The sequence below is a fragment of the Sminthopsis crassicaudata genome, chromosome 4 (genome assembly GCF_048593235.1).
Source record: "Sminthopsis crassicaudata isolate SCR6 chromosome 4, ASM4859323v1, whole genome shotgun sequence".
In the NCBI taxonomy this organism is placed as follows: Eukaryota; Metazoa; Chordata; class Mammalia; order Dasyuromorphia; family Dasyuridae; genus Sminthopsis; species Sminthopsis crassicaudata.
Genome location: NC_133620.1, coordinates 347,302,138 through 347,318,603, shown reverse-complemented (window position 1 = coordinate 347,318,603; position 16,466 = coordinate 347,302,138). Strand labels below are relative to the sequence as shown.

Here is a 16,466-nt window from a genome sequence, read left to right as displayed (position 1 = left end):
AATTTGTATATTTTAGAGATGAACACTAAAGGTCAAATATTTGTTATTTACACTTCAGAGTTACCAATGGTAGTGACCTTTGGTTTGCCATCTGTGTGTTATATGCCTTTGTGTTGATGTAGCTCCTTCTGAAACTAAATACCATTCTTGATTTCACTTCTTTGTGCACAAGCATGAATGCACACAACATACTCTTCTCCTTAAAAAGCAAATACCCAACTTCTTTTCTTCACTCTTTTAGTCATTTGGAATACTAAGCTCAGTGATGGAATGAATCCAGAGATAGTAAGACAGGTATCTCCTTGGGTGGAAATTTAGCCAAAATAGTTTATCAGCCTCTTTCGTGGTACCTTCTGAGGCTTCAAAGTATTAAGAGTTTTCTGCACCTTAACTGTCATTTTAGAATCTCGGCTGAATGTTTGCTGTTTCACAAACAAGGGGCAAGGTTAAAAATTTTACTCTCTTTTCTGGCCTTTATGTAAAAGTACCATAATTCAGACTAGGATGATTTTTTTAAATCACTTAATCATATTGGAATGCTTTTTGTGATTTTATTTTGTAGCAAGAAACATTTTAAAAATTCCATTTGCTGAGACTAATGTTGAAAATGGTTGTATTTCATGAATACATAATAACCAACTGATAGTGAAAATGCTATAAATAAATTTATTTGAAACCAAACAGGAATCTTCTGTAAAAATAACAAAACCCAAGAAGCCAAAGAAATCCCTTTCCCTGTATATCTGCATCTGGAATGCTGCACATAATTTCATTAAAGAAACTACAAAAAGTTCAGATAAGAACAATGAAAGTGGGTCAGGGGGATAGAATAACTTCCACATGAAGACAGATTACTGAGACCACAAACGAGACAACAAGCTCTGTCTGTAAAGATAAAGGTTGGGGGGGGCGGAGGGAGGACAACACTGTTTTCCATATTTGTAAAATGGTATTTGTAATACTTGAGGTGCTTACCTCACAGGGTTGTTGAGAAAGATATGCTTGACACATCATAAAGCACTACACAAATATAAGAAATTTTAGTGTATTCAATGGTGCTCTTTTGGTAAACATGGCTTTATATACCAGATCCACAAAAGAGTTTGAAAGAAAATTTTTGATATTAAAAAAAAGAAAACTTTTTATATAGAAAGTGTATATTATGTGGAAGATTGGTATTGTTTAAAAAAAAAAAAAAAAGGATACTTAGACTGGAATCAGGAAGCCTGGATTATAGTTTAATCATTACTTAGCTGATTAGGATGGGTGGCTAATTTCTATTGACTTTGGACAAGTCAGTTTGTTACTTCAGTTTCCTCAACTGAATCATAATGATTCTTCATATCTATTTCAGCTCTGTGGTTTCATGATGTTGGACTTTTTAATCATAAAAGTTGATAGAGAGGAAAATATGAAAACATTTGAATGATTCAGATAGATAATTTATAATAAATCTGTGACTTGTTAAAAGGAGGTTAGGGATACATTTGCGAAGTACTATTGCTTCACTTTACCATAAATTTTCCCTTTGAGCCAATGTGAGAGACAGAAATGTGGCTCAGTTGATCTCTGGTTTGGACCAGTGTGGTGGTTTTATTATTTTTTTATTTAATAGTTTTTATTTACCAGATGTATGCATGGGTAATTTTACAACATTGACAATTGCCAAACCTTTTGTTCCAATTTTTCCCCTCCTTCCCATCCCCCCACCCCCCCAATGGCAGGTTGATCAATACATGTTAAACATGCTAAAGTATAAATTAAATACAATATATGTATACATGTCCAAACAGTTGTTTTGCTGTACAAAAAGAATCGGACTTTGAAATAGTGTACAATTAGCATATGAAGGAAATCAAAAATGCAGGTGGACAAAAATAGAGGGATAGGGAATTTTATGTATTGGTTCATAGTCAACTCCCAGAGTTCTTTCGCTGGGTGTAGCTGGTTCAGTTCATTACTGCTCTACTGGAACTGATTTGGTTCATCTCCTTGTTGAAGAGGGCCTCGTCCATCAGAATTGATCATCATATAGTATTGTTGTTGAAGTATATAATGATCTCTTGGTCCTGCTCATTTCACTCAGCATCAGTTCCTATAAGTCTCTGCAGGTCTTTCTGAAATCATCCTGTTGGTCATTTCTTACAGAACAATAATATTCCATAATATTCATATGCCACAGTTTATTCAGCCATTCTCCAGTTGATGTGCATCCACTCAGTTTCCACTTTCTGGCCACTACAAAGAGGGCTGCCAGTGTGGTGTTTTTATTAACCCACATGAGTGAAGCTCATATGTGTGGTAGATATCGTGGGAGTCAAAATTGATAATTGAGACTTGTCTGTATCTTAAAAGTTCTATCCTTCATTTCTGGCTTCTAGGGATTTCTCTGTAAGAATTCATTTCATTCTTTGAAGCAAGATGTGAAAATTGTGGTAGGAACCATTTTATAAATAGAGAGCGCCACAAACCATTAATTGACCTGATACTAGAGATTTCAGATCTCCCCATTTGAAATCCCTGTTCATTCTACTGTTACTGTTTCTTGGCTAAGCTCTTGTTTTTTTAGCCACTGGACAATGGCTAAGGCCCCAAAAGAAGGAAATGAATTTGTTTTAGAGATAAGAGTCATAAAGTGGTAGCATAGAGAACAGAGATTCTCCTCCTAACTCTGGCCCAATGAAGAAGCCAAAAAATAGAAATCACATACAAATAAAAATAATCCTTCTGTTTGGAGGAAGCCATAATTCTGAGGCTTTTCAACTTGATATTTTGGACTTAAGACATTAAAAAACTGCAGGGTATGAATGAGGACTCTATAAAATCCCAGTTTTTGTAGACCTCCTCAGGTTGTGATGTCTCCTATATATAACAACTGGGGTGTATGCTAATGAGACATTAAAACATGCCTTAGTATGTTCTGTTAAGTTTTCAATGTGGCCTTTTCAACTCTACTTTGACTTTTTAATAAACTAAAGTTGAATTTATTTTTAGTTCTCCTTTCCCCCACTGGGCCTGGGCAGTTACAAAATATAGCAAATGAGCTGATTTTGTTTATTTTCTGCTGTGCAGTCTCTGAAGGTGCAGTTGCAGTACACCCTTGCCTTTCTCTGACAAGCTCTTTTTCCATAACTAATTTGGGTGGATCTTTTTTATCTTTTGGGCACTCCTTGGGTTCCCCCTTTTCTACCTAATGAGTCTTCTACCATGAGATGTTTATTTCCATCAGTGTCTTGAAAGGCTTTTTTTTTTTTTTTAATTTTTACAAAAATTTTATGCATAGGTAATTTTCCAGCATTGACAATTGCAAAACCTCTTGTTATAACTTTTCCCCTCCTTCCCCCCACCCCTTCCCCTGGATGGCAGGTTAACTAATACATGTTAAATATATTAAAGTGTAAGTTAAATACAATATATATATATATATATACACACACACACACACACATGTCCAAATATATATATATATATGTGTGTGTGTATATATATATATATATATACACACACACATGTCCAAACAGTTATTTTGCTGTACAAAAAGAATCAGATTTTGAAACAGTGTACAATCAGGCTATGAAGGAAGTAAAAAATGTAGGCGGACAAAAATATAGGGATCGTGAATTCTATGTAGTGGTTCATAGTCAACTCCCAGAGTTCTTTCCCTGGGTGTAGCTGGTTCACTGTTCTAATGGAATTGATTTGGTTCATCTCATTGTTGGAGAGGGCCTCGTCCATCAGAATTGATCATCATACAGTATTGTTGCTGAAGTATAAATGATCTCCTGGTTCTGCTGATTTGAAAGGCTTTTTATAGTCACTGAATCATAGTCATTATCACCAGAAAACTTTCATTAATTTATGTTACATATTGCTTTATACATAAAAAAATAAGCAAATCTAGATTCCTGACAGCTCCTAGGTTGAGGCATACTGCAAGCATTGGCATGTACAAATATGTATAAGATAAAGTGTTAGGGTGATGAATTTGTGAACTACTGAGGGTGGATTTATTTTCTTCTAGTTGTTTAGATCAGAACTCATTCATGACTTCTAAACTCTGCCAACCTTCTCATCATCTGTGTCCCTGCCATAACTTCTTCCCAGGAAATTATTTCCGTTCTCTTGATATTCCACCAGATGTGCAAGAGACTTTCCTTTTGATCCTGTGGCATTGCACAAGATACCACCATGGTTGTTTATCTGTTATCCCCTATTCATCATACTTGCCAGACCCAGAGAGTGCTGGATATAAAGTCCAACTGTGACACTTAACACAAGTGTCATCTTGGGAAAGTCACTTTATCTCATCTGTTTCCTCATCTGTATAATTTCTTAGGTACTTTCCAGCTCTAAATCTACACTTCTGTTATTGACAAATACGTCTGATAATTTTTTTTTCAAATTATTATTATTTTTTTAACTTTGGCCCAGTGTTTGGAGGAAGCATATCATTTGTAATATGCTATAGCCTACCTATAGGCACCATGTTTTTCCTCATTACTTTTAGGATGACTTGCAATTTTTTTTATTTACCAGATATATGCATGGGTAATTTTACAGCATTGACAATTGCCAAGCCTTTTGTTCCAATTTTTCCTCTCCTTCCCCCTGCCCAGATGGCAAGTTGACCAATACATGCTACATATGTTAACGTATAAATTAAATACAATATATGTATACATGGATGAGCTGCAATTTTAACTGCTAGGAGATTGTGGTGTCCCATGGTATGCAGCCAGATAGTCTTAGAAGCAGAGCATTGGTATTCAAAAGCCTTCGTTTCAGTTAACAGATTAGGATCATAATTGGCAATGGAACCACCACATTGGGATTCCTATCATAGTCCTTTATGTACTTATTTGAGAAAGTAGACATGTTACTAAAAAGAAACAAAGACAAGACAAACACAACAATTGATTTTCAGGATATTTGAAAGAAGGGATAAAAAAATCACACTCATAGTTCCAAAGGGAAATTGAGAGGATATCAATAACCATCAATTCATACTTTCTTGTTGCCACAAAATCTTCAGGAAAATAGGAAGAGTTAATGTGCATACTAAGGACATCTTTTTTTTTTTAATTAATAATTTTTTATTATATATATATTTTTTATAATATTATCCCTTGTATTCATTTTTCCAAATTACCCCCCCTCCCTCTATTCCCTCCCCCCGACGACAGGCAATCCCATACATTTTACATGTGTTACAATATAGTCTAGATACAATACATGTGTGTGAATATCATTTTCTTGTTGCACAATAAGAATTAGATTCCGAAGGTACATGCAACCTGGGCAGACAGATATTAGTGCTAACAATTTACATTCACTTCCCAGTGTTTCTTCTCTGGGTGTAGCTACCTCTGTCCATCATTGATCAACTGGAAGTGAGTTGGCTTTTCTTTATGTTGAAGATTTCCACTTCCATCAGAATACATCCTCATACAGTATTGTTGTTGAAGTGTATAGTGATCTTCTGGTTCTGCTCATTTCACTCAGCATCAATTGATTTAAGTCTCTCCAGGCCTCTCTGTATTCCTCCTGCTGGTCATTTCTTACAGAGCAATAATATTCCATAACCTTCATATACCATAATTTACCCAACCATTCTCCAACTGATGGACATCCATTCATCTTCCAGTTTCTAGCTACAACAAAAAGAGCTGCCACAAACATTTTGGCACATATATGTCTCTTTCCGCTCTTTAGTATTTCTTTGGGATATAAGCCCAATAGTAGCGCTGCTGGGTCAAAGGGTATGCACAGTTTGATAACTTTTTGGGCATAATTCCAGATTGCTCTCCAGAATGGCTGGATTCTTTCGCAACTCCACCAGCAATGTATTAGTGTCCCAGTTTCCCCACATCCCCTCCAACATTCATCATTATTTGTTCCTGTCATCTTAGCCAATCTAACAGGTGTGTAGTGGTATCTCAGAGTTGTCTTAATTTGCATTTCTCTGATCAGTAGTGATTTGGAACACTCTTTCATGTGAGTGGATATAGTTTCAATTTCTTCATCTGAGAATTGTCTGTTCATATCCTTTGACCATTTATCAATTGGAGAATGGTTCGGTTTCTTATAAATTAGGGTCAGTTCTCTATATATTTTGGAAATGAGACCTTTGTCAGAACCTTTGTTTTTAAAAATATTTACCCAATTTGTTACTTCCCTTCTAATCTTGTTTGCATTAGTATTATTTGTACAGAAACTTTTTAGTTTGATGTAATCAAAATCTTCTATTTTGTGATCAATAATGATCTTTAGTTCTCCTCTGGTCATAAATTCCTTCCTCCTCCACAGGTCTGAGAGGTAGATTATCCTCTGTTCCTCTAATCTATTTATTATCTCCCTCTTTATGCCTAAATCATGGACCCATTTTGATCTTATCTTGGTATATGGTGTTAAGTGTGGATCCATATCTAATTTCTGCCATATTAATTTCCAGTTTTCCCAACAGTTTTTTCCGAATAATGAATTTTTATCCCTAATGTTGGTATCTTTGGGTTTGTCAAAGATTAGATTGCTATAGATGTACCCTTTTTTGTCCTTTGTATCTAATCTGTTCCACTGATCTACCGGTCTATTTCTTAGCCAATATCAAATGGTTTTGGTGACTGCTGCTATATAATATAGCTTTAGATCAGGTACACTTAGACCACCTTCCTCTGAGTTTTTTTCATTAGTTCCCTTGCAATTCTCGACCTTTTGTTCTTCCATATGAATTTTGTTGTTATTTTTTCTAGATCATTGAAATAGTTTCTTGGGAGTCTGATTGGTATAGCACTAAATAAATAGATTAGTTTGGGGAGTATTGTCATCTTTATTATATTCGCTCGGCCTATCCAAGAGCACTGAATGTCTTTCCAATTATTTAAATCTGATTTTATTTTTGTGGCAAGTGTTTTGTAATTTTTCTCATATAATTCCTGACTTTTCTTTGGTAGATGGATTCCCAAATACTTTATACTCTCAACATTTGTTTGGAATGGAATTTCTCTTTGTAGATCTTGCTGTTGCATTTTGTTAGTGATATATAAAAATGCCGAGGATTTATGTGGATTTATTTTGTATCCTGCCACTTTGCTGAAATTTTGAATTATTTCTAGTAGCTTTTTAGCAGAGTCTTTGGGGTTCTCTAAGTATACCATCATGTCATCTGCAAAAAGTGATAGTTTGATTTCCTCATTTCCTACTCTAATTCCTTGAATCTCTTTCTCGGCTCTTATTGCCGAGGCTAGCGTTTCTAGTACTATATTGAATAGTAATGGTGATAGTGGGTAACCTTGTTTCACTCCTGATCTTACTGGGAAAGGTTGCAGTTTATTTCTATTGCATATTATGCTTACTGAAGGTCTTATATATATGCTCCTGATTATTCTGAGGAATAGTCCATTTATTCCTATACTCTCAAGAGTTTTTAGTAGGAATGGATGTTGGATTTTGTCAAATGCTTTTTCTGCATCTATTGAGATGATCATATGGTTCTTATTAATTTGATTATTAATATGGTCAATTATATTAATAGTTTTCCTAATATTAAACCAGCCCTGCATTCCTGGAATAAATCCTACTTGATCATAGTGTATTATCCTGGAGATGATTTTCTGAAGTCTTTTTGCTAATATCTTATTTAAGATTTTAGCATCAATATTCATTAAGGAGATTGGTCTATAATTTTCTTTCTCAGTTTTCGATCTACCTGGTTTAGGTATCAGTACCATGTCTGTGTCATAAAAGGAGTTTGGTAGGACTCCTTCATCCCCTATTTTTTCAAATAATTTATATAACATTGGGGCTAATTGTTCTTTAAATGTTTGGTAGAATTCACATGTGAATCCATCTGGCCCTGGGGGTTTTTTCCTGGGGAGTTGATTAATAGCTTGTTCTATTTCTTTTTCTGAAATGGGACTATTTAAGCAATTTATCTCCTCCTCTGTTAATCTAGGGAGCCTATATTTTTGGAGGAAGTCATCCATTTCATTTAAGTTGTCAAATTTATTGGCATAAAGTTGGGCAAAGTAACTCCTTATTATTTCTCTAATTTCCTCTTCATTGGTGGAAAGATCCCCCTTTTCATTTGTAAGACTATCAATTTGATTTTCCTCTTTCTTTTTTCTGATCAAATTTACCAAAAGTTTATCTATTTTATTGGCTTTTTCATAAAACCAACTCTTGGTTTTATTTATTAATTCAATAGTTTTTTTACTTTCAATATTATTGATTTCTCCTTTTAATTTTTGTATTTCAAGTTTAATTTTTGTTTGGGGGTTTATAATTTGGTCTTTTTCTAGCCTTTTAAGTTGTAAGCCCAATTCGTTAATCTTCTCTTTCTCGATTTTCTTCAAATAAGCCTCGAAAGATATAAAATTTCCCCTTATTACTGCTTTAGCTGCATCCCAAAGATTTTGGTATGATGTCTCATCATTGTCATTATCTTGGGTGAAATTATTGTTTCTATAATTTGCTCTTTCACCCAGTCATTCTTTAAGATGAGATTATTCAGTTTCCAATTACTTTTTGGTCTGTTTACCCCTAATTTTTTACTGAATGTAGCTTTTATTGCATTGTGATCTGAGAAGAAGGCATTTATTATTTCTGCCTTCCTACATTTAATTTTGAGATCTTTATGTCCTAATATATGGTCTATTTTTGTATAGGATCCATGAACTGCTGAGAAGAAAGTATATTCCTTTCTATTGCCATTCAGTTTTCTCCAAAGGTCTATCATACCTAGTTTTTCTAATGTTCTATTTACTTTTTTAATTTCTTTCTTGTTTGTTTTGTGGTTTGATTTGTCTAAATCTGAGAGTGCAAGGTTGAGATCTCCCACTATTATAGTTTTACTGTCTATTTCTTCTTGCAATTCTCTTAACTTTTCCTTTAGAAAGTTAGATGCTATACCACTTGGTGCATATATGTTTAGTATTGATATGGCTTCATTATTTATGCTACCTTTCAGCATGATATAGTTTCCTTCCTTATCTTTTTTAACGAGATCTACTTCTGCTTTTGCTTGATCTGAGATAAGGATAGCTACCCCTGCTTTTTTGGCTTTACCTGAAGCATAATAGGCTCTGTTCCAACCTTTTACCTTTACTCTGTATGTATCTCCCTGCTTTAAGTGTGTTTCCTGTAGACAACATATTGTAGGGTTCTGATTTTTGATCCAATCTGCTATCTGTCTCCGTTTGATGGGATCGTTCATCCCATTTACATTTACAGTTAAAATTACTAATTCTGTATTTCCTGCCATCATATTATCCCCAGATTATGCTTTTTCCCTTGACCCCCCCTGATCCCCCTCCCCGATATTTAATTTACAGACCCCCCTTGTGACGCGCAACCCTCCCTTTTTTTTTTTTAGTATCCCTCCCCCCTCCCTCCAAGTCCCTTCACTTATTCTCCTTTTCCCTTTTCCTCTCCCCCCTTTTAATGAGGTGAGAGAAAATTCTCTGAAAAACAAATATGTTAATTATTTACTCTTTGAGCCTCTCCTGATGAGAGTAAGATTCACACAATGATTCTCCCCCTCACTAAGTTCCCTCAGATATGGTGTATTTTCTATGCCTCTTCCTGGGATGTAGTTTCCCTCTTTTTATCATTCCTTCCCCTTTTTCTGAAACGACCTCCTTCCCTTTACTACACCCCCCTTTTTTCTTTTATATCAGTAAAATCAAATTATCCATGCGTACTTTCTATATACCCACAACAGAGTTACAGTTCTCAAGGGTTCTGTGTACCTTTTTCTGTTTCTCTTCAGTCTTGTGGATGTAGATCAAATTTTTTGTTTAAGTCTGGTTTTTTTCTTAGAAACATATAGAATTCCTCTATTTCATTGAATGACCATCTTCTTCCATGGAAAAAGATGCTAAACTTAGCTGGGTAGTTCATTCTTGGTTGCAGTCCTTGATCTTTTGCCTTACGGAATATCAGGTTCCAGGCCCTTCTATCTTTTAATGTGGAGGCAGCCAGATCTTGAGTGACCCTTATTGTGGCACCTTGGTATTTAAATTGTTTTTTTCTAGCTGCTTGCAGGATTTTCTCCTTTGTGTGGTAATTCTGCAGCTTAGCCACAATATTCCATGGTGTTCTTTTTTTAGGGTCTATTTCAGAAGGAGTTCGATGAATTCTTTCCACATCTACTTTCCCTTCTGTTTCTATTATCTCTGGACAGTTCTCTTTGATAATTTCCTGTAAAATAGAATCTAGGCTCTTTTTTTGGTCATAGTTTTCTGGAAGTCCAATGATCCGCAGATTATCTCTCCTAGATCTATTTTCCAGGTCTATAGATTTTCCCAGTAAGTATTTGACATTGTTCTCCAGCTTCTCATTTTTTTTGTTTTGTTTGACTGATTCTTGGGTTCTCTGTGAATCATTCATTTCTATTTGTTCCATCCTAACTTTTAAGGAGTTATTTTCTTCTTTCACAGTTTAGTTCTTTTTGTAAATGCCCAATTTCTTTTTTAAATGAATTATTTTGCTCTATTGAATTTTTTTCCATTTCCCTAATTTTTTTTTTGAGAATTATTTTCTTTTTCCAATTCAGAAATTCTATTTTCTTGAGACTTTTTTTATCTTTTCCAATTCAGAAATCCTACTTTCCTGTGATTTTTTAACCTTTTCTAATTCACAAATTTTGTTTCCCTGCATCTCCTGTGAATTCTTTATTTTTCCAACTCCAATTTCAGGACGTTGTTATTCTCTATCATAGCTTCCCTTTCCTTTCCCCATTTTTCTTCAAACTCTAAGGGCATCTTTAATAAACATTTTAGAAGGAAATAGGCAGGTTTTTATGAAAAACGTCATAAAATGGGGCAGCGAGGTGGTGTAGATAGAGCACCAGCCCGGAAGTCAGGAAGACCTGAGTTCGGATCTGAACTTAGGCACTTAAACTACCTGGCTGTGTGATCCTGGGCAAGTCACTCAGCAAAAAACAACAACAATAAAACATTGTCACAAAACTAATGAATGTCTGAGGCCAAATTTGTACTCAGGTTTTCTTGGCTCCTGCCTTGTGCTCTATCTAGTATGCCACCTAGTTGAGTCTAAAAAATTCTGATATTGAAGTCTTCAATATACATGGACACCTTCTTCCCCAAAGGTGTTGGGGTGGTGTCATTTCACATTTCTTCTTTAGTTTGTTATTTTTATGTAGTCATATCCTATTACTCTGACTCATTTTTATTTATTTCACATTATGATGTCATGTAAGGTTTTTATATTCATTCATTTCATTCATTAATTATTTCTTAGGGTACGATTATATTCCATTCCACTAATATACTACAATTTATTTAGTTACTTCTATTATTTGACATGTATACTTTACAGCTTTTTACTGTTAACACATAAAAGTTGCTTGTTTAGCCTTTCTCCATACTTTTTCAAACATGATTAGGATGTCTTGGCAGTGAGATCATTGGTCAACACGATCAGTTTTGTATTGTAATTTCTAGGTTACTTGATTTCTAAAATGTACCAATTCACAGTCTTACTAACAATGTAATAATATGTGATTACAATCCCACTAGTAGTGAATTTTGTCATTTTAAAACTTTATGCCTATTTTGATGAATGTAAGAGGATATCTCAAAGTTGTTTAATTTTGACTTTAAGTTGTTTAATCTCTGACTTTAGAAAGTTTGATTAAGTGATTATTAGTAATATGTGTATCTTCATGAACTGTTTGTTCATATCTCTTTTTTACATTTTTTATGCTACCTTTTAATTTTATATCACATTTCTTTTAAAAATTGCCTTCCTCATTTAAGTTCCCTCCTCAATGGACTTTTCCTTTGTCTGTTTATCTGTTTATCCCTTTTGACTGTTATTCATCTAGCTATTAAGCAGCATATTTGAACTTCTTAAATTCACATCAGATGTCATCTGGTTTTTATCAGGTGTATTTACTGCAAAGATTTTCTTTTTCTTATCTTGAATACCTTTATTTTTCCATAATAAATTTCATCTCTTGTGCCAAGAAATTTCTGACATTTGCGGGATAAATAAGAATCTTTTTTTTTTTTTTTTTTTTTTTTTTTTTTTTTTTTGCTCTTACTGTGCATTTTAAATTTTTTTTATTGCTTTTTATTTCCAAGATATATGCATGGATAATTTTTCAGCAATGACACTTGCAAAACCTTCTGTTCCAACTTTTCCCCTCCTTCCCCCCACCCCCTCCCTTGATGGCAACTAGACCAATACATGTTAAATATGTTAAAGTATATGTTAAATACAATATATGTTTACATATCCATACAGTTATTTTGCTGCACAAGAAAAATTGGACTTAGAAATAAGATAAAATTAACCTGAGAAGGAAATCAAAAATACAAGCGCACAAAAACAGGAGTCAAAATGCTATGCTGTGGTTCACACTCATTTCCCAGACTTTTTCGCTGGGTATAGCTGGTTCTATTCATTATTGATCAAATGGAATTGATTTGGTTCATCTCATTGTTAAAGAGAGCCACGTTCATCAGAATTGATTATCATGTAGTATTGTTGTTGAAGTACATAATGATCTCCTGGTCCTGCTCATTTCACTCAGCATCAGTTCCTGTAAGTCTCTCCAGGCCTCTCTGAAATAATCCTGGTGGTCATTTCTTACAGAACAATAATATTTCATAATATTGATATACCACAATTTATTCAGTCATTCTCCAATTGATGGACATCCATTCATTTTCCAGTTTCTAGGCACTACAAAAAGGACTGCCACAAACATTCTTGCACATACAGGTCCCTTTCCCTTCTTTGGGATATAAGCCTAGTATTAAGACTGCTGGATCAAAGGGTATGCACAGTTTGATAATTTTTTTGAGCATAGTTCCAAATTTCTCTCCAAAATGGCTGGATGTAGTCATAATTCCACCAAAAATGTATCAGTGTCCCAGTTTTCCCACATCTCCTCCAACATTCAGCATTATCTTTTCCTGTCATCATAGCCAATTTGAGAAGTGTGTAGTGGTATCTCAGAGTTGTCTTAATTTACAGATAAATAAGAATCTTTCATCTTTTTCTACAGTTGAGATAAAAGTATCATTCTTTTTTCTTCTCACTTGTTATAGTGGTATACATTGACTTTTTGTAGAAATATACTTTTTTGTATTTAGATCATGGATCTACTTAGAAGTTGTCATATATAGGACAAACAGATCTAATCCCATTTTTTAACTATCTTCAGTTTTTCCAGTATTTATTATTGAATCATTATTGTTCATTCCTGAATGTTTTATAATCTTGAATTTATCAAGCTGTCATGCATCATTTTTATTGTAGTTATTCATGCAATTGAATTATTTCTCTTACTATAAGGATAGGAATTGTGTTTTATTTAAACTTTGTAGCCATTTCAACTTCTGCACAGTGCTCTGTACCTAACAAAAAATTTTTTGTTGAATTGCTTTTATCATTCCTTTGTTACTCCAGGTAGGATGGAAGACAACCCGAGAATATTACACCTTTATGTGGGCTACTTTGCCTGCTGACCTCAATAGCAAATCATCCTTGCAGCAACAAGTGCAGTTTAAAGGTAAAAAGCAGTGCTGAGTCTGCAGCCCTGCCCCTTTTTGATAGGCTTCCCCTGTGTTCCTAGCTACAGATAAGCCATGGAAAGAACCTCTCTTAACCATAATGACATCTAGATCAGCCAAGCAGAACTCTAGCTATCACTAACTATATATAGCTAATGTTTCCTCTGATTGTAGTTTCTACATTAAATTTTCCATAGAGAACACAAAATTCTCCCAGGTTTTCAGGATTTCCTGACTGTAGAAAACTCCCTTTTGAGTTAAGATATATGAATGTCTTTTCAGCTTACTACCTACCTAAAGATGATGAATATTATCAGTTCTGCTATGTGGATCAGGATGGTGTTGTCCGGGGAGCCAGTGTCCCTTTCCAGTTCCGTCCAGAAAGCGAGGAGGACATCTTGGTGGTCACCACTCAGGTGTGCAGATTTGTCCTCTTTCCTCTGCATCCCTATACAACCACCACTTCTCCCTGCCCCTGTTTCTCCTGCTCAGGTTAAGAGGAACACTTCCAATTTGGAATTAGGAAATAATTTATTTCCAAATTCTAGGTTAGAGTTCATATGGATTTTTTGAGTATTGAATAGATAAAACTGAAGTAATAATAGACAGTGGCTCTTGCCCTGAAAGATCTTCTGGTCTAGTTGGGGAGCCCAAATTGTACATCTGAAATAACATAAAAACATTACAAGCTAAATAATAGTAACTGATCTTTATCTTCTCTGAAATGAATTTACTGCCCACTACCTGACTATGTTTCAGATTCTTAACTGGACTATGAGTCCTTTTGAGGGCTAAAATGGTTCATTCTGTTTATTAGCTATTAGCACATTGCATGTGTTTTGACTGATGCAAAAAATAGTATAAATGCTAAAAGAGTAGAGAAATTATTCATAATTAGTGAGATTAATTATAGAAGACATTTTGGAGGAGACAGGTGAACAATATGGTTTGGTGGATAAAAGAAGAAAGAGCACTTAGCATATAGGAAATAGCATTAGCTTAATATCTGTGCCTGGGAACACGTTACCCTAGAATTGTTAATAGTTATCAATCTAGAAGGTTTTCTAGCTCCTAAATTATGAATAATATTCAGAAAATAAAAATACTCAATTGGATTTAATTTTCCATTTTATTGAGGTATGATCAGTAGCAGAGAAGACAGAGTGAATTTCAGTCAGGAGTACTCCATATCATTTTTTGCTAATTGGAATTGTTATTTTCCTTTTTGGATCTAAGCAGATGTTGTTTTCCAGGGAGAAGTGGAGGAGATTGAGCAGCTCAATAAGGAACTTCGCCAACAAAACCAGGAGCTGAAAGACAACTGTGTCAGTCTCCAGAAACAGAACTCAGACATGCATGCTGAACTTCAAAAAACTCAGGTATGATGGCTCCTATGAGAGGAACTTTGAGTTCCATTTTTGGCAGGCTTGTGAATATTTCCTTTCCTCATCTCCTTTGTGTAAAACAACTCTTAGTGTATCAGAAGATTATCTAGCTAAATTGCATCATTTTACAGTGATTGGAATAAGGTGGATAGCTGAAAGGGGGGGAGAAGATAATCTGAATCTGAATAGCTGTTTGACAGGCATGTGCTAAATCGTTACAAATTGACTGGAATTTAGAGATTGACCTAGAATATGAGTCTGTAAATATAGACTTTAAAGGGTATTAACTAACAAATTTAGCTCAGATTCTATAAAACACTGATAATTTCTGAACAGAAGTAGATTATGAAATTTAGGACGAGAAGAGATATTTAAAAAAACACAAAGCAAGGAGTAGAAAATTGGAACTGTGAGTAAGAAATGAAGGATATGACAGAAGATAAATTCTGGAATCACTGGGTCTTCCTCTCCTACAACTTTATATATTTTTTCCTTACTTCTAAATCTTTATTGCTAATGACCTTGAAGTTTTTTCATAACCCACAGTCCAAATTTTATAAAATTATGTTGTAGGATTATTATAAAAGGCTATTAACAATTTTTTCTTCATCTTTCTAGGCCTTTCCCATTCCATAGAATTCCTGAAAGAAATAAAACATAGTGCTCATTGATTCCTACTTTCCCATTGAAATCCTGGAATTGTTTCTGTTGCTATATAGATCTAAAACTCTTTCTTCTTATTATTTCTCAATTGTGATCTTCCTTTCTTGAGTTCCTTTTTATTGCTTCCTCCTTTTTAGTCTTATTTTGTTTTGTTTTTTTTCCATATTATTTGTTCTATCTTCAGCAAAGTTCCCTTTGAACACACTTAAGAGAAGCTGATCATATCTTGTGGTCTGTATTGTCTTTGTTTCTCATGTATCACTATATTCCTCAGAGTGGAATATTGAAAACATTTCAGGTCTGATTCATTTTTGAAGATGAGACACCAAAAGAGGGCAGGAATGAACAGAGATATACAGGATTCTCTGAATGAATATTAAACACTGTAAAAATTCCTGGGATGAAGTGGCTCTATTCATAGCCTTTATGTATGTTCCCTTTCAGGAACTGCAGAAGAGACTAGAGTCGCTGACAGAGATCAACAAGACATTGGAGCAGAAGGTCAATGTCCTGACTGAAGAGAACAAGAGTCTGAAAGTACAGAAGGGCTGTTGGGAGACAGAATTACTTCAGTGAGTATGGCTTTATGGATCTCTGCAATACTAACAGATCTCTGATGATCCTGAATAAAGTGTTAGAAGCCATTGGAAGCAATGCTCTTGAATAGTAAACATAGTAACTAACATTTACCTTAGGACTATAAGGCCTACAGAGCATTTAATAGGCCCAGTTTCATGTGATCCTTACAATAGCTCTGTGAGGTAGGGAGTATCAGTATTCTCCCTATTTTATATAAGAATAAATTGAGTCTTATATGCTAAGAAGTGGCACACAAAACTAGTAAGTGTGAGAGATGAGATTCAGATCCTGTCCCAAC

At 34.5% G+C, this 16,466-nt stretch overlaps 1 protein-coding gene across 5 annotated transcripts in view; it reads left to right on the top strand.

Moving 5' to 3' along the window:
- CALCOCO2 (calcium binding and coiled-coil domain 2) overlaps window positions 1-16,466 on the top strand; it is a 35,105-nt gene that overhangs the window by 9,057 nt on the left and 9,582 nt on the right. For all 5 annotated transcript variants that reach the window (XM_074261249.1, XM_074261248.1, XM_074261250.1 and 2 more), the window contains exons 3-6: window positions 13,438-13,540; window positions 13,824-13,957; window positions 14,795-14,920; window positions 16,034-16,161. In XM_074261249.1, the coding sequence (XP_074117350.1) occupies window positions 13,438-13,540; window positions 13,824-13,957; window positions 14,795-14,920; window positions 16,034-16,161 (491 nt within the window). The remainder of the gene's footprint in view (window positions 1-13,437; window positions 13,541-13,823; window positions 13,958-14,794; window positions 14,921-16,033; window positions 16,162-16,466) is intronic.